The sequence below is a fragment of the Myiozetetes cayanensis genome, unplaced genomic scaffold (assembly GCF_022539395.1).
Source record: "Myiozetetes cayanensis isolate MyiCay16 unplaced genomic scaffold, myiCay2020 scf3, whole genome shotgun sequence".
NCBI lineage: Eukaryota > Metazoa > Chordata > Aves > Passeriformes > Tyrannidae > Myiozetetes > Myiozetetes cayanensis.
In genome coordinates, this window is record NW_026087521.1 from 61,428,677 (window position 1) to 61,446,412 (window position 17,736).

The 17,736-nt window shown below is 49.1% G+C and overlaps 2 protein-coding genes across 2 annotated transcripts in view; one reads left to right on the forward strand and one right to left on the reverse strand.

The window, feature by feature from the left end:
• WNT5B (Wnt family member 5B) overlaps positions 1–17,736 on the forward strand; it is a 72,862-nt gene that overhangs the window by 29,074 nt on the left and 26,052 nt on the right. The window lies entirely within an intron of this gene.
• On the reverse strand, positions 2,906–6,365 carry FBXL14 (F-box and leucine rich repeat protein 14). The gene has a single exon (XM_050325566.1). It carries the CDS (start codon positions 6,342–6,344, stop codon positions 5,142–5,144), a length of 1,203 nt encoding a protein of 400 aa, XP_050181523.1. The 5' UTR covers positions 6,345–6,365; the 3' UTR covers positions 2,906–5,141.

Genomic DNA, 17,736 nt, shown 5'->3' on the forward strand with positions numbered 1-17,736 from the left:
TAAAACGTATAAATCTGTCATGCATGGACCTCCCATGTGCTAGTCCAAGGGCAGTAGGACCCAGGTGGAGCCTGCTTTTCCTTCCCGTCTCCCAGGGAGAGGAGCCAGCCATGGATCTGGCCAGGGGAGCAGCTGCTGCAGCGGACCAGGGACCCCCATGCACATGCAGGACTTCACTGCAGCTGCTGCCCCTCAGTCCCTGGCCGCCTCCTCTCCTGATCAGTCACTTTGTCCCTGCTTCACGTGGCTCCTGCTCTGCTCTGCTCTCTGGCACCACCTCTTGAGCACGGCCCCTCTGCTCCCCAGAGCCAATGGTCCATAAAGCAGGTCCCTGGTTCATCCTCCATGCCCTGGCTTGTGCAGCCGTAGGCAAGGGGCCCTGCTGCCCCAGCCAAGCACGGCTGGGAGGCAGGGCTGGGAGCTCTTCTGCTGGGCACAGCAGTGAAGGCTGGCACCAAAGCCACCACTGGGGCACTGTGGGCTCGCTGACACACACAGGAGACTTCCAGCTCATTTCCGAGTAGCGGGGTGTTTTTTACGGTTTTCTGCCCCAGTTGCCAGCTGAGTCACGTTCAAAAATTCAGGAGTGGTCAGAGAGTGGAAGTTTCCTTGTTATGCTGAGCAGTTTGTGTGGTAATTGGTCAATGATTGCTGGCCTGTATCTGTCTCGAGGTACTGTCATGCTGGTGCATGAGAGGAAGGTATGAGGAGCACTTGCTCCATCTGTGGGAACAGCCCAGGGCTGGGCTTCAGGGAGGCTTTGGGTTTTGGCTGCTTCCTTTGGCTTGGGTTCCCCTTAAAGAGAATGTCAAACCATCTGGGCAATGCTTTTGGTTTGTTTTTTTATATAAGTTGGGAGAAGAAGTTTGGGGGATTTTTTAGGAGGAAAAAAAAAATACTGTCCTGATTACAAAGCTTATGAGTGTGCACGTTATATTTAGACATGGCTGTCCCACCGTTATCCATGTGAATGCGGGCCTTATTAAGGAGATGCTGTTTTCACCCAAGCCCAGCAGAAACAAACCTACCTTATGAGAGCTTTATCACTCCCCATCCTTGGCTGGGACTGCTGCTGACCCCAGGAACAATTATATTTTCAGCTGTTATTGGAACCTGATCTGGAATTCCCATTGTTTATAACATTTACATACACGTTCTTTTTCCATCAAGATGTTACTGTAAACTCTTAACGCAGGAAAGACAGACCCCATACCTCCCTCCAAGTAGAGGAAGATGGATATAGCGTCAGGCTCAATTAGAACCAATTGTGGTGGCTTTCCCTAAAGCGAACAATGCAGCTTTTGTGATGGACTCCCAGCAGAAAGCTTGGAAGTCTTGGAAAGGAGGGAATAAAACAACACACACACCAAAGTCCAAACCCTGAGATAGTCCAGGTCCTTGGGATGCAGAGGAGATGGTGTTTCTTTTGAAGAGGGCCAGAGTCAGGCAGTATTTTCCCCTTTGAAATGTGGCACTGACATAAAAGAGGTGAGGTGGTTAAAGCTGGCAACAAAAGAGTATGTCCAGTCCAGCCTCAGCCAAAATACCTGTGGAGACAGAGGCTGAGCACCCAGGGCAGGCCCAGGCACGGAGAGGACCTGCTTTGGTAGGGCATCCAACCCACCTGGAGCAGCACCAGGCCAGGGCTGCTGGAGCGGGGGAACAAAGTGGCCTGCTCAGTGCTGGAAGTGCTTAAAATGCAAATGTACAGGAACTTCAGACCATCCCCCTCCCTCCTCCTTGGCGCGGAGGAAAGCAGCTTAAATACAGCCAGGCCTGGAGAGGAATGTTAAAAAGAGGGGAAGAATCGCCCTCCTCCTTTCCATAGGGACCCGGGCCCGGCCAGATTGAGTATGCATGACTGAGCAAGCAAGCAAGGACAGCTCCTCTTTTAACTTTCCTGAACAATGGCTCCGGCTTCTTCCACCATTTCGCATTCCCCCTCCTTCGAGGCAGGAAGGGGGCAGCGGGCGAGCAAGCCCCGACGCCGGGCTGGGGGGAGACGGCTTTGTCACTGCCCTATAAACACTGCTTAAGCTTCATCTCTAACAACAATAAAACACCCCACGTCGTGGAGGCTAAAAAGGGACCCCACCGGGTTAAAAGTCATACGTTGAGGAGAAAGATTATGCTATAGGACAAAGGACACCTTAGATTATTCAAACTTTTTTTTTTTTTTTTAACACGGTCTCACTTTACTTTCTCTTTAATCTTTGCCCGGGCAGTGGAAATCAACCAAGATATTTCAGATTTCCCAGATCCCCAGGGGCATGGGTTTTCTGTGGCTGTCACTGCTGGGAAATGTTTTTTATTGGATGGGTCTTCCATCCAGGGAGGGCCTCAATTTAAATTACTAAAAAGCCCTCTACCATACCATCTACCTGGAGCTTAAAGAAAATTAAAAACCACAGCCCTTCTTCCCCCACTCACAAATGTCTTCCTCTATCTCTGAGCAGTCGATTCAGCTGCTAGCAAGCTTCAGCACTTTTGGTTTGTCTGACCTCAAACTCAGCTGACGCTTCACACCAATAAGCAGCTGAACTGGGTTTGTCCCCAGGGATGCTGCCAAGCACCCTCGCAGACAAGGCTGGTCCTGCCAAACCCCTTCCTTACAAACTCTTCATGATGATGTTACTCAACATCCTGCACAGGAGGCACCGGGCTCTCTTCCTTCCTTCTCCTCCTCCATCCCTCACAAGATCAAGCAGCCCCAAACTCCCACCCTCAGCCACAAGGCTGTACTTACCAAACCCAACAGATACAGATACACATCTTTAAAAAGCACAGACAACACAGATACGGCTTTTTTTTTTTTTTTTTCAAAAACATACTTCATATTTCCTCTTTTATTATATAAATATGTTTAACCTTTTACTGTAAGAATATAAAATGTTTTAAGAGGATCTTTGTTATTTTTTTTTTATACAAATTCACAAACAGTACAATTAATCCATAGGGGTCTCTGGGTTTGCGTTAAACTCCATGGTCTGGCCTGTTACTGTGGAGGATTTGAGATTTTGAACAGATGAGCAAAAAAAAAGCCAAGATATTTAAAAGCAGAACAAAAAACCAAAAACAAAACCCAAACTTGCTCTTCCTCTTTAAAATAATAATTAAAAAATAATCTAAAGACCCAGCTCCATTTTATTGACAGAACAGAGATAAGACAGATGAACTTCAGTCTCCTCCCCTTCACATTGCAGCCTCAGGGCCTGTAGGCCAGCTCTGCTCCTCTCCACCTACAAACAGGAAGGCTGGCATAGTGACCTTTTGTAGGTGGTTTAGGAGGGGAGGGGAAAGCATTTGCATATATCCATATATATAACTTTTTTTTTTTTTTAAAAACAAACTTGCATTTTACACATTTCCGTTAACAGTAGCCCAATCCTCAGCGTGGATTCTCATGTTACATGTTTGTGCTAGAAGAGTAAAAATGCAGAAGCACAGTTTGGGTCCCCAGTCCCCAGTGAAGAGGGAGGGAGAGGCACAACCAGAATGTGAAGGTGGGACACAGTAGGGTAAGCCTGAAAACAAAAATGAAAAAAAAAAAAAAAGGCAGGGGGAGGAGGGGCAAAAAGAAGAACAAACCCAAGGGGCATTATTCCAGTCTAGGCACAAAAATGTTTCAGTCTCAAAATCTCTTTCCTGTAAGAATTCCAGGGCTTTTGAGGAGGGGGAAAAAAAAAGGTAACAAATTAAAACGAGGTAGCCAGACATCATATATATATTTATATATATAGAATATATTCAGCAGAAAAAAAATGTACTTAAAAATCCACAAGAACAGCAACTTCATATGTCTTTAAAAATAAAACCATGTAAGAAAATGAATACTGTAAAGGGGAGAATGAGTGAACTGGGATCAGTTACAGGATGTAAGCAAGGGATAGATGGCAGAGTAAGAGGCTGTTTTTGTAGCAGTAATTTTTTTTATGCATTTCAAAATAAAAACAGGTCACAGTATCTCAAATGAAGCAGAAATGAAGCTGGAGATTTTTCCTTAAGTTCCCTGGGTAGCAAGGAGCTAAAAACCCCTTCTACCTGCTCACCCCCGATCCAAAGAGGAATGGATATGTAGCTGGATATGTCTATCCCTGTTGCCAAGAAGAAGGAGGGGAGAAAAAGAGAATGATGAAAGGGAAGACAAGTCTCGGTAACTCTCAGTGTCCCCCAGTGCACAGGCAGGCTTAAGAGACTGGGGCCTGTGTCCAGTCCCCACAGAGACAGGAGAAGGAGGAAATGGTATCTTCATCTCCAGTAGAGAGATGGGGAGAGAGAATGGAGTGCCTAGGCTTTTCCATTAACCACAGTGCAGGATGACATGGAAACATGCTGACAAAAGGAGAGGCTGCAGCTATCGCTAATCTCAGTGCAGTGGAGAACTGGAATAGTGGGAGGTTGTATCCACCCACAGCAGAGAATAACATGGAGACTGAAAACAGATTTAAAAGGGAAAAAAAAAAATCAATGTACCTAGGGAGCAGTATTTCTGTCACAAATGTGTGGACAGGGGAGGGGCAAGCGCAGAGGTGGAATGGTTGTTTTACCAAAAGCTGTGTCTGTGCCCAGCCCAGGATGACTGGGTGGCTGGGGACACAAGTGTAGCTAGGAAGCCTTTTCTGCTGTTATTATTTTTTGTTCCCATCTCCATTCCCACTCTCCTTTATAAAAACCAAAAATAATCTATTCTGAGTACATGGCAGAACAAGGGTCTGTCTTTATCCATCCTTAGTGCGCGAGAGATGGAATCAGGGAGTGGGGATAAAGAGAGGTGTCTCTAGCCCCAGTGCATAAGAGTGTGGGCTTCTACCTCTTCCGCAGGGAAGGATGCTGTGGGAAGGGAGAGCTCTGTCTCCCCAGCGTGGAGCTTGAGGCATGACCTGGAAAATGGATAGGTGCTTTCTCTCTCTCCTCCTGCTTCCCCTTCCTCTCCCTCCTCCACAGCAAGGGTAGGTAGGCAGCACAGAAGGGTCGAGGATATACTCTCTTTCTCTGTGTTCCCCCCTGCGGTGCCAGAGTGCGTGGGTAGCATGACTCTGTGCGTGCCCCTCTCTCTCTTTCTCTCCTCCTCTGCAGCAGTCAGTCAGTCAGTCAGTGAGTCCCTCCAGAGGAGATGGAGGTCTCAGGGCACCCTCCTCGTCTCACCTGACCTTCTCACTCTCAGTCATTTCCCAAAGTCCCAGGTTGAGCACTTTGAGGCAGGGCAGCTGGGTGATGCGCTCCAAGCCCCGCTTGGTGATGCGGGTGCAGCCGTAGAGGTCGATGCCCGTGAGCTGGCTGAGGTGTTCGGCGATGAGCTCCAGGCCCTTGTCGGTGATGCGGACGCACTGGCCGATGTTGAGGGTGCGCAGCCCGTGCATCTGCCGCACCATGCGGTTGATGCCCTCGTCGCTAATGTGGCAGGAGCAGAGGGAGAGGGAGCGCAGCCCGTCCAGGCCCTGTGCGATGTAGGCCAGGCTCTGGTCCCCCACCTTGTCGCAGAAGGAGACGTCGAGGCCGGACAGCCGCAGGCTGCCCATGGCCAGGTGCATGATGCCCGTGTCGCTGATGTTGTCGCAGGAGCGCAGGTTGAGGCTGCGCAGGCTGCTCATGTGCGACAGGTGCAGCAGCCCCGCGTCCGAGATGCCCCCGCAGAAGCTGAGGTTGAGCTGGCGGAGGCGGCCCAGCCCGCGGGCCAGGTGCTTGAGCGAGAGGTCGCTGAGCTTCTGGCAGTCCTGCAGCGTGAGCTGCTCCAGGCCCAGGCAGCCCTCGGCCGCGCTGCGCGTCATGCCCGCCAGGTGCCCGATGCCCACGTCGGAAAGGTGCCGGCAGGAGCGCAGGTTGAGGCTCTTGAGGCGCTGCAGGCCCCAGGCGATGAGCAGGAGGCCGGTGTTGGTGATGTTGCTGCAGCCGCCCAGCTCGAGCACCTCCAGGCCCTTGAGGTACTGGGCGATGCGGCCCAGGCTGCTGTCCGTGATCTGCTTGCAGAGGCTCAGGTTGAGCGAGCGCAGGGAGCTGATCTCCGCCACGAAGGCGTGGCTCAGCCCGTTGTCGGTGAGGTTGTAGCAGCCGCTGAGGTTGAGGCTCTCGATGTCCGCCATGCCCTGGACCACGTAGCTCAGGCTGCGCCGCAGCGACAGGATCTGCACCCGCCGGATGCCCCGCGCCGCCAGGCTGGGGAAGAGCGAGGGGTTGGCGCGGCGCAGGTGCAGCTTGGCCTCCACGCCCCGCCACACCGAGCGGTGGTAGGCGGCGTCCCGCCAGGCCGTGCACACCTGCGCCGCGCGGCCCTTGTCGCGCACCTCCAGGTACCCGAAGATCATGGCGAGCAGCTCGGGGAACAGGCACGAGATGTGCGTTTCCATCGCGCGCCCGGCCGCCCCCGCCGCGCCGCTGCCCCCTCGCCGCCGGGCCCGGCCCGCTTCCGCCCGGGGCCCGCCCGCCTTCCGCTCCGCGCCGCGCTCCTCCTGCCGCCGCCGCCGCCGCCCTCACATCGCCGGCGCGGGCGGCGCGGGAGACGCTGCTGCGCGACCGCCGGCCCGGCCCCGCCGCCTCTACCGCCGCGCCGGGCGGGCCGCGCCGCTGCCGCCGCCGCGCTGCTGCCGCGGCCGCGCCGCCCCGCGCCGCATCCCGGCGGGCGCGCCCCGGCGGCGGCCCCCGCGCCCTGTGCCCAGCGCCGGCCGCCGAGCCCCGCCGCCGCCGCCGCCTCCTCCCTTTGTCTCCGCGCCGCCGCCGCTCACAGCCCGCGGCCCCGCGCCGCCCGCATCCCGCGCCGGCGGTGAGGCAGCGAGGGCAGGGTGGCGCGGCCCGGCCCGGCCCGCCCGCCGCCGGTACCGACTGCGCCGCTCCGGGCCCGCCCGCTCCGCTCCGCCCGCGCCGCGCGCTGCTGGGCCCGGCGCCGCTCCGGCCCGCGGGAGGGGGAGGCGCGGCCGGGCGGGGGGGGAGGAGGCAGCGAGGGAGGAGGCGGCGCTGGGCCGGGCCTGTTCCCCCCCGCGCCCGCTCCCCACCGCCACCCCCCCGCGCCGCTTGCGCAATGGTACGGTCCGGAACACTGCGAGCCGTCGCCCTGGAAACAGCGCGCGGCACCCCCGCCGTGCCCGCGGCGCGGCCCCGAACGGCCGCTGGGGGCGCCCCCGAGCGCGGCCCGCGGGAACGGGCCGGGCCCTCCCGTGCGGGGCCGTGTCCGGGCGGCTCTGGAATAGCCAGCAAAGGAAACTCCATCCCTCTTGGGCAGTCTGTCCCAGTGCGTGCTCACCCGCACGGTAAAGAAGTTCTTCCCCCTCCGTTCAGGTGGAACTTCCTGTGCTTCGGTTTCTGCCCTTTGCCTCTTGTCCCACTGCTTGGCACTACTGAGAAGAGCCTGGCTGTGTCCTCTCGACATTCTTCCTTCAGATTGTTATGGTCGCTTGATGAGGTCGCCTCTCAGTCATCTCTTGTCAAGGCTGAACAGGCCTGGCTCGGTCATTGTCATTTCTTTTAAGAGATGCTCCAGTCCCTTAATCGATTTTGTAGCTCTCTGCTGAACCCACTCCAGGAGCTCCATGTCTTTCTTGTACTGAGGAGCCCAGACCTGGACACAGCACTCCAGATGTGGCCTCAAGAGAGCTGAGCAGAGGGACAGAATCACCTCCCTCAACCTGCTGGCAATGCTCTTTCTAATGTGTTGCTAATCCTAATTCCCACCTCAGTTCCCTCCTGGTGAGTGCAGAGCAGCCGTGGTGGGCACTGCACTGTCACCCATGGATGACAGGTCCCCATCCCTGGCAGGGATGGAAGGGCCACAAGCATCAGCCTGGCTTCAGAGAATCACTTAGGATTAAAAAGACCTCTGAAATCGAGTCCAACCATTGTCCAAACACCATCACTAAGTGCCGTGTCCAGTCTTTCCTTAAACGCCGCCAGGGACAGTGCCTCCACTGCCTCCCTGGGCAGTCCCTTCCAATGTCTAATCACTCTTTGCTGTGAAGAAATTCCTTCTAATGTCCAGCCTGAACCTCCCTTGACACAACTTGAGACTTCAGCTCAGCCTCTGACCGTGCTCCCTCACTCCACCCTGTGAGCTCCCGGTGTCTGCCACCAGCCCACCTCCATGGGTTTGCCAAGGGCCGTGTTTGGCTAGCTGGTAATCCCTCGAACTCTCTGGGAGCCCTGGGCCCTGTGAGGAGGGACAGGGGCTCATGCAGCTGTGGGAGGTGGCAAGGGGAAAGCGGGCCTCTGCCTTGCCCTTGCCCTCTCTGCTGTGGTCTGTGGCATGGCCTTGAGGCAGTGTAATAGCCTTGAGGGCCAAAATTTGGGAACCCTCTGTCCAGGCATGCCTGCAGGAGCAATAGGAGCATGGCTGTAAACAGCTCAGAGATCTAGATAACTGTCAAGGTTGCCATCTATCTGTGTGTGGACCATTTTAGGGCGTCTGTAATGGGAAATGGAAAATCTTCTGAAAATGGCTTTCGTCTAATGTCCTCCTTGAACTTGCTCTGAGAATAGTTGAAGTACTCACATAAACCAAGCAATTTCCAGTGATTTGCAGCAATTTCAAGAAAGAATGTTTGAAAACCACATTTCCTGTGTGTCTGTAGCCTCGTGTAATAGTAACTGTGCACATCTCAACGCTGGGCAGTATTGCGTCAGTGTTAAAAATGGGTTAAGTTCCAGGTTAAGTACCAGAGATCAGGTAAGGCTTTTCAAAACAGTTTCAAAAGAGCAGAACTGCCCCTCTGTGCCAGAGGGCTATAAAGGAAAAAATAAAGTTCACATTTGTTCAACACGACAGGGCACGTTTTTAATACTGTTTGGATTATTAAAATACTGCACAAATCAGCCTAGTTACTGATGTGTTTGCTGTAGTGAGGCTTTCACTAACCTGAAGGAATAGGCTCTATTTTAATCATCATCTAAATTTATCTGCTACAGAAATGCCCGTGGCTCCCATCTTCACAGATTCCATATTAGCAGACCCTGTTGACTACTTAGAGGTTAAACGTTTAGATTTCGTTCTGCTTCTGTCTTTCCTTCTTGCTGTAAGTTAGAGGCAAGGCGAGTTGAAGGACTCTTAGAGGCCCTGATCCTGCAATAAGATCCCAGTGCATATAAGCATCACTATCGACATCAGGCTGTGGTTTGGCAATGCAGAAAAGCCAGCAGTGCAGCTCCTATTATTGGCTCAAAAATGGGGTGGCCACATGATGTGAAGCGCTGACCTGGTATTCATTCACCCTGCCTGCTCAAGTTAATTCAAGCAGCTTTTGACAGGTTAACTTTTTACTAGCAGACTTTATGCCGGCTCAGGTGTCCCTGCACGCAGCCCCAGCCAGATCAGGTATCGTCTGCACCCCTGTGGCTGGCATAAGGCCAGCGCACAATTGGTGTTGGCTCCGTATCGTGCACTCTGGCTCATTCAGCGGGAGCCTGATCACATACCTCGGCCCAATCCAGACCAAATTTGTACTCCTGGGTGATCCAGCAATGTGTAGACCCGGTTCTAGTGACTGTGGAGCTGCAGTCCCCACACAGAACTGTGCAGTGTCACCCAGTGTGAGTTATCTTTGTGGCATTGTTGATGTAGTTTGGTGCTCTCAGAGGCTTGGTTAACCATCGGGTTAGTAAGAAAAAGATAAGGGGCAGTAGATTTTTCTGAGCAGCTGCACTGCAAGTGGGCTGTGCTCAGACCAGTCGTGGACCATTGCAGCCGAAAAGGAGAATTTCCAAAAGTGAGGAGCGGGTGAAAGGTGCAGCATCTCGCAGGTCTGCACTGGCAGGGATTGCTCCTCTGAAGGCAGCGGGATCGCTCGCGAGAAGGCTGAGTCCAGTAGACATCAGGTAATGTGTGAAGGAAATGTGGTACAAAAGTAGTGTTGGTGTATCTTATGATTGTTGCATTACTCATAACTGGCAAAGCTGCAAGCAAGTTATACAAGTCATTCTGAAAGAGTGCTAATGAAGTCTTTCACCATATTATCCCAAACTTAACTGCAGAGTCTTACCATGGAAATAATGCGGTATTTCCTCCCTCTAAGCCTTTCTCTTTCAAATCACCTTTGAAGGAGAGCAGGGAAAGGTGCTCTCTTCAAGGCATAAAAGCTTACCTGAAACACTTTTTTCTTTATGCCTTCAAGTGCCTGTTGGGTGTAACCAGCAAAGGTTAGAAATAGATGATGCATTTTCTGGAGACCCTGAAGTTCTCTTTCTCACATGTTGTATACTTAGAGCATGTGTCACTTTTTTGTGAACAGTTAAGATTTACATGTTGAGTGGAACAGCCTGGAATTTGGACTCATAATCCTAATCTACTGTAGGGTTGGTTTGAGGGGGAGGGGGCACAGAAATTATTATTCTAGTAGATTTTTATTTCCCAATGAAAGTGACAGATGTTTGGAAACAAAGGTTTAGAAGGACAAAGTAGAAGTGCATGAAGAGGGCCAATTTGTCACATGGTTGTTCAGTTGACTTTGTATTTCCAGGAGTAAGGAAATATGTGCCATGTTTTTCATGATCTCATATATATAAATAGGAGGTGGTAATCACCATGCGATAAACTGCATTTTATTAAAAATCCCTGCCCATCTCATGTACACTCTGATGGCCAATCCGTCCCCCTGGAACCGTCTTTAGCATTCCAACCCTTTGAGCAGCTCCCAACAGCCGCTTTCTCTTTTTGAAACCACTTGCCAGAGAAATGTTTCGTTCTTTTTTTCCCCCAATTACACCGGTGTTCAGCGGAGGCCGGACGGTTTTGCTTGGCAGGCGTTCAGGAAGATCCACATAACTCACTCATGGCTTCTGCAATTGCAAGAGATTCCTGCTGATAAAGCTGCACTGTTGTCTATCCTGTATCTTTTATTGTGTGGTTGGGCATAACATCCACCAGGTCCCTCTGCAGCTCCCATCTCAGCCTGTCCCTGTTTGTTACTTTTGCCTGTCTGTTTGCAGGGTAACTTTTGGCTCAGACTGATCATTTAATGGATAACAGAATCCTTCCCTGTCCTTCCGTTTCTTCTGCCACCCTACTCCATGTGCTTTTTGCATTTTCATGGCTTCAGCTGTGGAATGGAAAACTTGTGGATTTACCCACAGGAATCTTTTTAGCTTTTTTTTTTTTTTTTTTAACCTATGGGTGGTGGTCACTGAGAATGCAGGATAGAAATGACACCAAAACCCTTGGGCAGTAAAGCCCATGCCCTGCTAACCCTTTTCTCTCTTTTGATCCATTTAACCTTAAATTAATTCCTGAAGTAAAGTATTTTCATTTAATACAGTGGTGCTTTACTTCCCAACCTTTGAAAAAAGCGAGGCACGGATGGCCTCAGCCTCCCTTCATCAGTTGCAGAGGCTGCAGGCTGGTGCCTTTTGGGGTGTAGCCTGACACAATCCCTTAGCTAATTTCCTGTGACTGGCTGGTGTTGGGTTTTCAGCTCTTTTGTCCAGCCCACCACTACATTACTTCTCAGTTTAAAGTCTTTCAACGCAATATAAGCTACAGTGGGAAAATTTCTCTTCTCCAAAAATGCAGCTGGTTCAATGAGTAGTTCAGCTAATGCTGGCGTGGAACTGATCCAAGTTCTAGTGATAGGATCATAGAATGGCTTGGGTTGGAAGGGATCTTAAAGATCATTTAGTTCCAACCCCTCTGCTGTGTACAGGGACACCTCCCACCAGACCAGGTTGCTCAGATGCAGCCACACTTCAGGGGGCTACAGTTGTCCTTCACAAGTTGGCTTCCAGACCTTCTTCATCAGATTTGAAGCATATCCACAAAAATCAACTAAGTCTCATGCAACCAATGGTCTTAAACTGGGTTTAAAGTTTGTTGGTCTTGGGTTTAAAGTTGGTTGGTCTTAAACTGTGTTTAAAGTTGGTTTAGTGGAACTTCCTCAAAGTCAGTTTGGGGAGTGTGGGGTTTTTTTTGTGTATGAATGAGACCAAAAGGTTCCTTTTGGGTCTGTGGCAATAGGACATGGGATAATGGTTTTAGACTGAAGGAGGATCAGTTTAGATTAGATACAAGGAAGAAGTTTCTTACAATGAGGGTGGTAACACAATGGAACAGGTTTCTCAGAGAGGTGGTAGATACTGCACCCCTGGAAACAATCAAGGCCAGGTTGTATAGGGCTCTGAGTAACCTGGTCTAGTTGAAGATGTCCCCACTTATTGCAGGGGGATTGGACTAGATGGCCTTTAAGGAGCCTTCCAACCAAAACTGTTCATTGATTCTGTGATTTTGCATTGGTGATGCCTAAGCCACCATCTTCTGACATGGCTCAGCAAAATGAGGGTGCCAACTTGTGGAGAGAACATGCTGCTCATCAGTGTTTCACACTGACTGGACTCCCTACTGAAAAACTTTTGTGGGCTTAGCAAGGTGTCAGAGAAGCTGCCCTGGGGTGTTTTAGAGGCTCCCTTTTTTCTTGAACGTAAAACAAAAATGATCCCCATGAACCCTTCTGTAAACACAACGAGTAATTACATGACAGAGATCTCTATTAAGAGTTACACACCAAAGTGTAGGCAGAATGGATGTGTAATGTGCATATTTTAGACACATAATACACACATATCTGTGCATACCCATAAACAAATACGTAAATCAGAGCAGGGAATGGATTCCCTTTGGAATTCATATTGGTGGTGGTTTTGTTTGTTTTGGTTTTTTTTTTTTACCAGAGATTATAAAGAAAATGTAACTAATCTGTGGGTCATTTGCAAATTGGAACATTGGGATCCTCTTGCATGTTGAGCTTTGTTGTGAAGATTAGGTCACTATGAAGCTTTCCTGAAAAAAATGGTGGGGTTTTTGTACTTTGCAGGTATCTTGTCTCTAATAGGTGCTACAGGATTATGTGGTTCAACCTGCACAAAGTAATTCTCATCTGCCATGTATTTCGTGGTGTCAGGGACGGTTTATTCAAAATACAATGTACTGTGAATACGTGGTTGAGTGCCGGGGCAAAATTCAGAGCCGATGTCTCAGTGCAGGCTCCAGCTCTAAATTTGAGCCTTTGGGATTTGGGTATTTTCTTCAGGTCTTAATTTTACTTGTCAGTCAATAGCTGACAAGAACATAACTATGCTGAAATGAGGAGGAATGGTCACAGGATGTAAAGCGTGGGAGGTCTGGATTATGTTCCCAGTTTTGCCATTAAATTGGCCAGCAACTGTTGCTGCTGTAGCAGATTGAACCAAGCATAAATGAAAGGATTGCTTAGAGAATCAAAGCAATATATTCTTGTCCAGACAACTGCCCTCAGATGCCATGTGCCTGTCATGTATGTCTGCTCTTGTGGGGCAGGACTGTCTGTGCTGAGAGCCAGGGACGTGGGCCCCTGCCCGCAGGCCATTCTCTGACTCGGCCGTGCATGTCACGCCCTTCCCTTCGCGGCTTATGCAGAGCTTGGCACTCAATGGTTAAAATCATCAAAGGCAAAGTGCTCTGGGAGGGCAGGATGTAAAACCTCAAACCTTAGCGCTTGCAGTTCACTGCATTGGGAGCTATTTTAGGTTTAAAGCTTTGTCATTTCTTTATTAGCAGCACCAAAGAAGATCGAGTTGGCAGAAAATATCTGATGCAATCGTTATTATTAAAAGCAGTGGCACAAAAACAAAGAGACCTTTCAGGTGGTAATTGCTTTCATAAGCCATTCCTGGGGATTGAACTCTGAGACCTCTACAACTTGATCCAAAAGGGGCAGCCCCTGCAGTCACAGCAGAAACATGTGTGTCCGACATGCTGTGTGGTACCTGTTACAGCAGCAGCTCTGTGAAATCTTCCTTTGTAACAGCTGTTTAGTCCAAAACCCAGCAGAGGTGGATGGATGCTCTGTGTGTGTAGCTGCACTGACAGCCAGTACACTCAGCCTGGGGTGGAGGAGATCTTCTGAAGTTTGGCTGAGGCTGGAGAAAAGTGGATGCAGCCTCCCCTCTGCCAAAGGCTTCCCTGCAGTCAGGGCAGATGTAGCAATAGTGGTCAGCTTGTGAGTAAGGGTTATTTGGCTATCAGAGAAGCTTCTTGTTGTCCTCACTGTCTGAAGCTGCAAGGAAGAAAAGGCATCAGTACCTGGGTGTATCCCTCTCCAGTCAAGCCTTGCATGGGGCTCCAGGAGTGAGGTCCAGGGACAAGTAATTCATATATTCTTGTGATAGTGATAGTGAGAGGTAACCTCACAAGAAGGTAAGCTCAGCCTGGGGAGGGTACAGGTGTTTCTTAAAACATAAGATTTTTATACCCATGGATTTTATACCTATGCAACATTACTTTTAACTATTAACTCCTCCCTTTCTGGCCTGTGGCCACCAGCACATTTTCAGATAGTAAATAGCATTCCAAAACTGGCAGTTCCTTGAATCGGACAAAGTTATGTCACCTGCCCTATCAGCATAAGCTCCAAAGTAAGTTCTTGGTGCAAAACTGAAAAATTGTGCAGTACTGTTTTAGAAACATGCTGTGAAAATCAGATTCACAGTTAGAGCCCAGCAAAACTGCAGGTGAGAATTGGAAAATACAGTTTTATAAAGAAGGCAGGCTAAAGGTACAAAATACAATTTTATACTAGTGGAGGATTTTGATTGCTTCTGTCCAAAGGAAGGCTACTGTAACATTTTATTCCTAGAAGTAACAGTGCACAAAACTGTTGGTGCTAAATTCCCCTGATTTTCCGAAAGTTATCCGGTGCAACTGGTGGATGCACACAAAAGTGGTGGCAAAGGGAGGTGTCTTTCAGAAACTGCTTGTGTTCTTGCTTGTGTTCTTGGGTATGTGAGGACACTCTAAAACCCCATTCAAACAGCCACATTTACCAACATGTGTTATCTACCTGTGCACGACAAAAATCTTGAAAATCCTCTCTGGAAATGTGGGGTTAAAATTAAGGGCAGACACAAACAGGGTAGGAAGAAAGTATGGAGTTCACCAGGGTGGAGGTGGAAATATAAATTGGTAAAAACAAGATCTGTCTTTTACGATAGTTCTTTCAACTTCACTGTTCATAAAAAAAACCCCATAATAAACCTTTCCGTGCAATATCATGTAAATTAATCTCCTCTGTGACCAGACCCTGTCATGTACAATGAGAACACAACTTTTTTAAATTCAGATGGTTCCAAATTTTTTAAAAAATGTGTGTGCACAGAAAAAAAAAAAGTAAGCTAGAAATATTGTTTTTACTCCTGCTTTTTTTTCTTTTCCCCAGCATATATGCTGACTAAATGATGTGGAAAAGTCTCTTTCTTTCCACTATTTCACCCTTGAGATCTAGTATTTTCCTACTCTTGTCAGTGTTCTTGTTCCACACTTTTTGCCAGCAGTCCTGATCTGTATTCTTTAGGTTCCTTTTGGAACAGTGAATCCTTTCGTAAGAAGATTATTCCTTGATGCCCTGAAGCAGGAAACATAAACAAAAGTCTTCAGAGGTATTGAAACCTCTGAAAATATTTATAGAATGGCAATGATTACCAGGACGTGGGAAGCAACATGTAACTAAATAATACCCCTTTGCATATCTGTAGCACCTCTGCTTTGGCAAAACGAGGTGTCCATCACGTAACTGTGTAACACCTGGAGCTTCACAGCATTTTGGGTTGCTTTGCAGGTTTTAGCCCTGTTGCATCCGTGATGAAACTGAGTCCCAAAAAGTGTGTTTTTCATGGATGGGAAGTTAGTACCTGCAGCTTAACTTTGTTTGAAATCCTGGATGTTTGGGCTCATGCTGTCTCACGCTAGGTGCCCAGAAGTATAGGCATGAAATCAGTTTTTGGAAGCTGAGAGCTGAATGACTTTCCAGCGTCACATGCTGGGTTTGTTGCCGGGCCAGGAATACAGCCCAGATCTCCTGGCTCCCTACCCACTCCCTGAACGGCAAGGCCAGTCCTCAGCTCTGTTTCAAGGGATCCTAGAGAGCACTGGCATTTTAGCAAGTCAGCTGGCAACTTCGCAATGTTTTGTTTAGAATGGTTCACATTCTTCCATCTAATTCCCACACTGAAAATTTCCAGCTTCCTATTTTCCCTGGGCTGTCCCAGCAAGACATATTGAATATGCAGATGTGATGGCACACGCTCACACATGTGCTTTTCCTGAAGCAACCCCTCAAAGTTTGTTCTGGATGTTTGTTTTGCTCTGGTTCCTATAATCCCCAAAGTGACATTAAACAGATTTTTTTGTTTAACCTTTGTATGAAACACTCTCTCTCCCTTTATTTGTAAGGATATGTGGTTTCAGTTACATTTTGTGACATTCCCTTGTGCGTGGAGGAGACACTATGTAAATGAAAACATATTATAATTATTACACACCACGCACAAATGTCTCCTCAGACGTCTCCCATACATGCCTTCTCTAGAACATATTTTTTGAATGTGCACGTCACTGGATTTTCAAACCCATTCATGTAGTAAATAACTGCTTTCACTCCCTGAGCGTTCAGGAACATGAGGGCTGTTCACTCAAAGTCTTGGAAATCCATCTCAGAAGCAACTGAAATTGTGCCTGAGAGCAGGAATAGGAGCCTTGGTAGCCCATTGCCTGATGAGGAATCTCTCGGTGCAAAGCTGGTGCTGGGCTTGACCGAGGAACTGCACGCTGTCAGCACGAGTGAAGCAAAGACAATGAAAAAGCTGGCTTCTGCTTCAAGTGAGGAAGTTATTTTGCTGGAACAGCATAAATCCTTAATAGGATTTCTTGCTTTCCCTGCAGTATGGAGACTCAGGCAATTCCCTCTTTCCTCCTACACCTTGCCCACTGCACATACCCTCAGACACCAGCCCTCTGAGGTCCACACCTGCAAGCAAGCACATAGCCCCTCTGTGCTGTGGAGCACATGCTTCCCTCCTGCGTGAAGAGTATTCTCTGCAAATACACCGGGTTTTTTTTTTTTTTTGCAGGACAAACACATTTTTCATTGCAAGAACTTTGTATTTGTCCAAAAAAGCAAAGATTGCATTCCAGATGTACAGCTGTTCCACCTACAGAAATCCCCTAGTCCTGTCTAGTCAACTTACTCAATAGCATATTGCCAGAGAGAATAAATATGTTCAAGGTAATGGGGAAAGAATCTCTGGTACTGTAAATACTCTTTTGGATTGTAGCATAAAATAGATCATTTTAATTTTCTCTCTTTGAGTGGCAGTTGGAAGAACTTAACCCTCTGGATTTCTCCCCCTGGGTATGTGTTTTCCCTTTAGCTTCAAGGGAAGTGCAAACATACTTCTTTCTTTGAAAGAAAGCCATCTCCTATAGACTGTTCTCTTGAGTTTGGTAAGTTCTGCCTGAGGTTTAGTGTGAACATGGACTTAATAATAACTGTATTTACATGTTTTCACTGAAGGATCTTTAAATGCATAATAGAGCCTGTAACATCCTATAGTGTCCACAGGCAAAATCACAACACTGGTCCTGAAATAAATTCAGCTCCCCCAGCAGATGAAGGAACTGAATTTCAGAGTCTCAGTCAGTTATGACCAAAACGAGATGGGTTAGCAAATCAGCAGTGGTGCTGGGAAGACAAGGTCCCGACCTGAGCCCTTGCTGCAGTCACCAGACACAGGGTCAGATCCCCACCTTGCCTAGATCAGCAGAGCTCCAGACGAAGTCACTGCAGTGAGGACTGTTCGTGCCAAACTGTCGGCCCCGTACGTGCTCCTCACTGGAAATGCCAACGCAGAGCAATTTAAGTGCCACGCGTTATAGGGCCAAAGAGTGCCATTAGCATAAAGGTGTGAGCAGGGAGGGGAGGCAGGCTGGCCCTGCAGGGCACCTGGCCTGATGTCCAC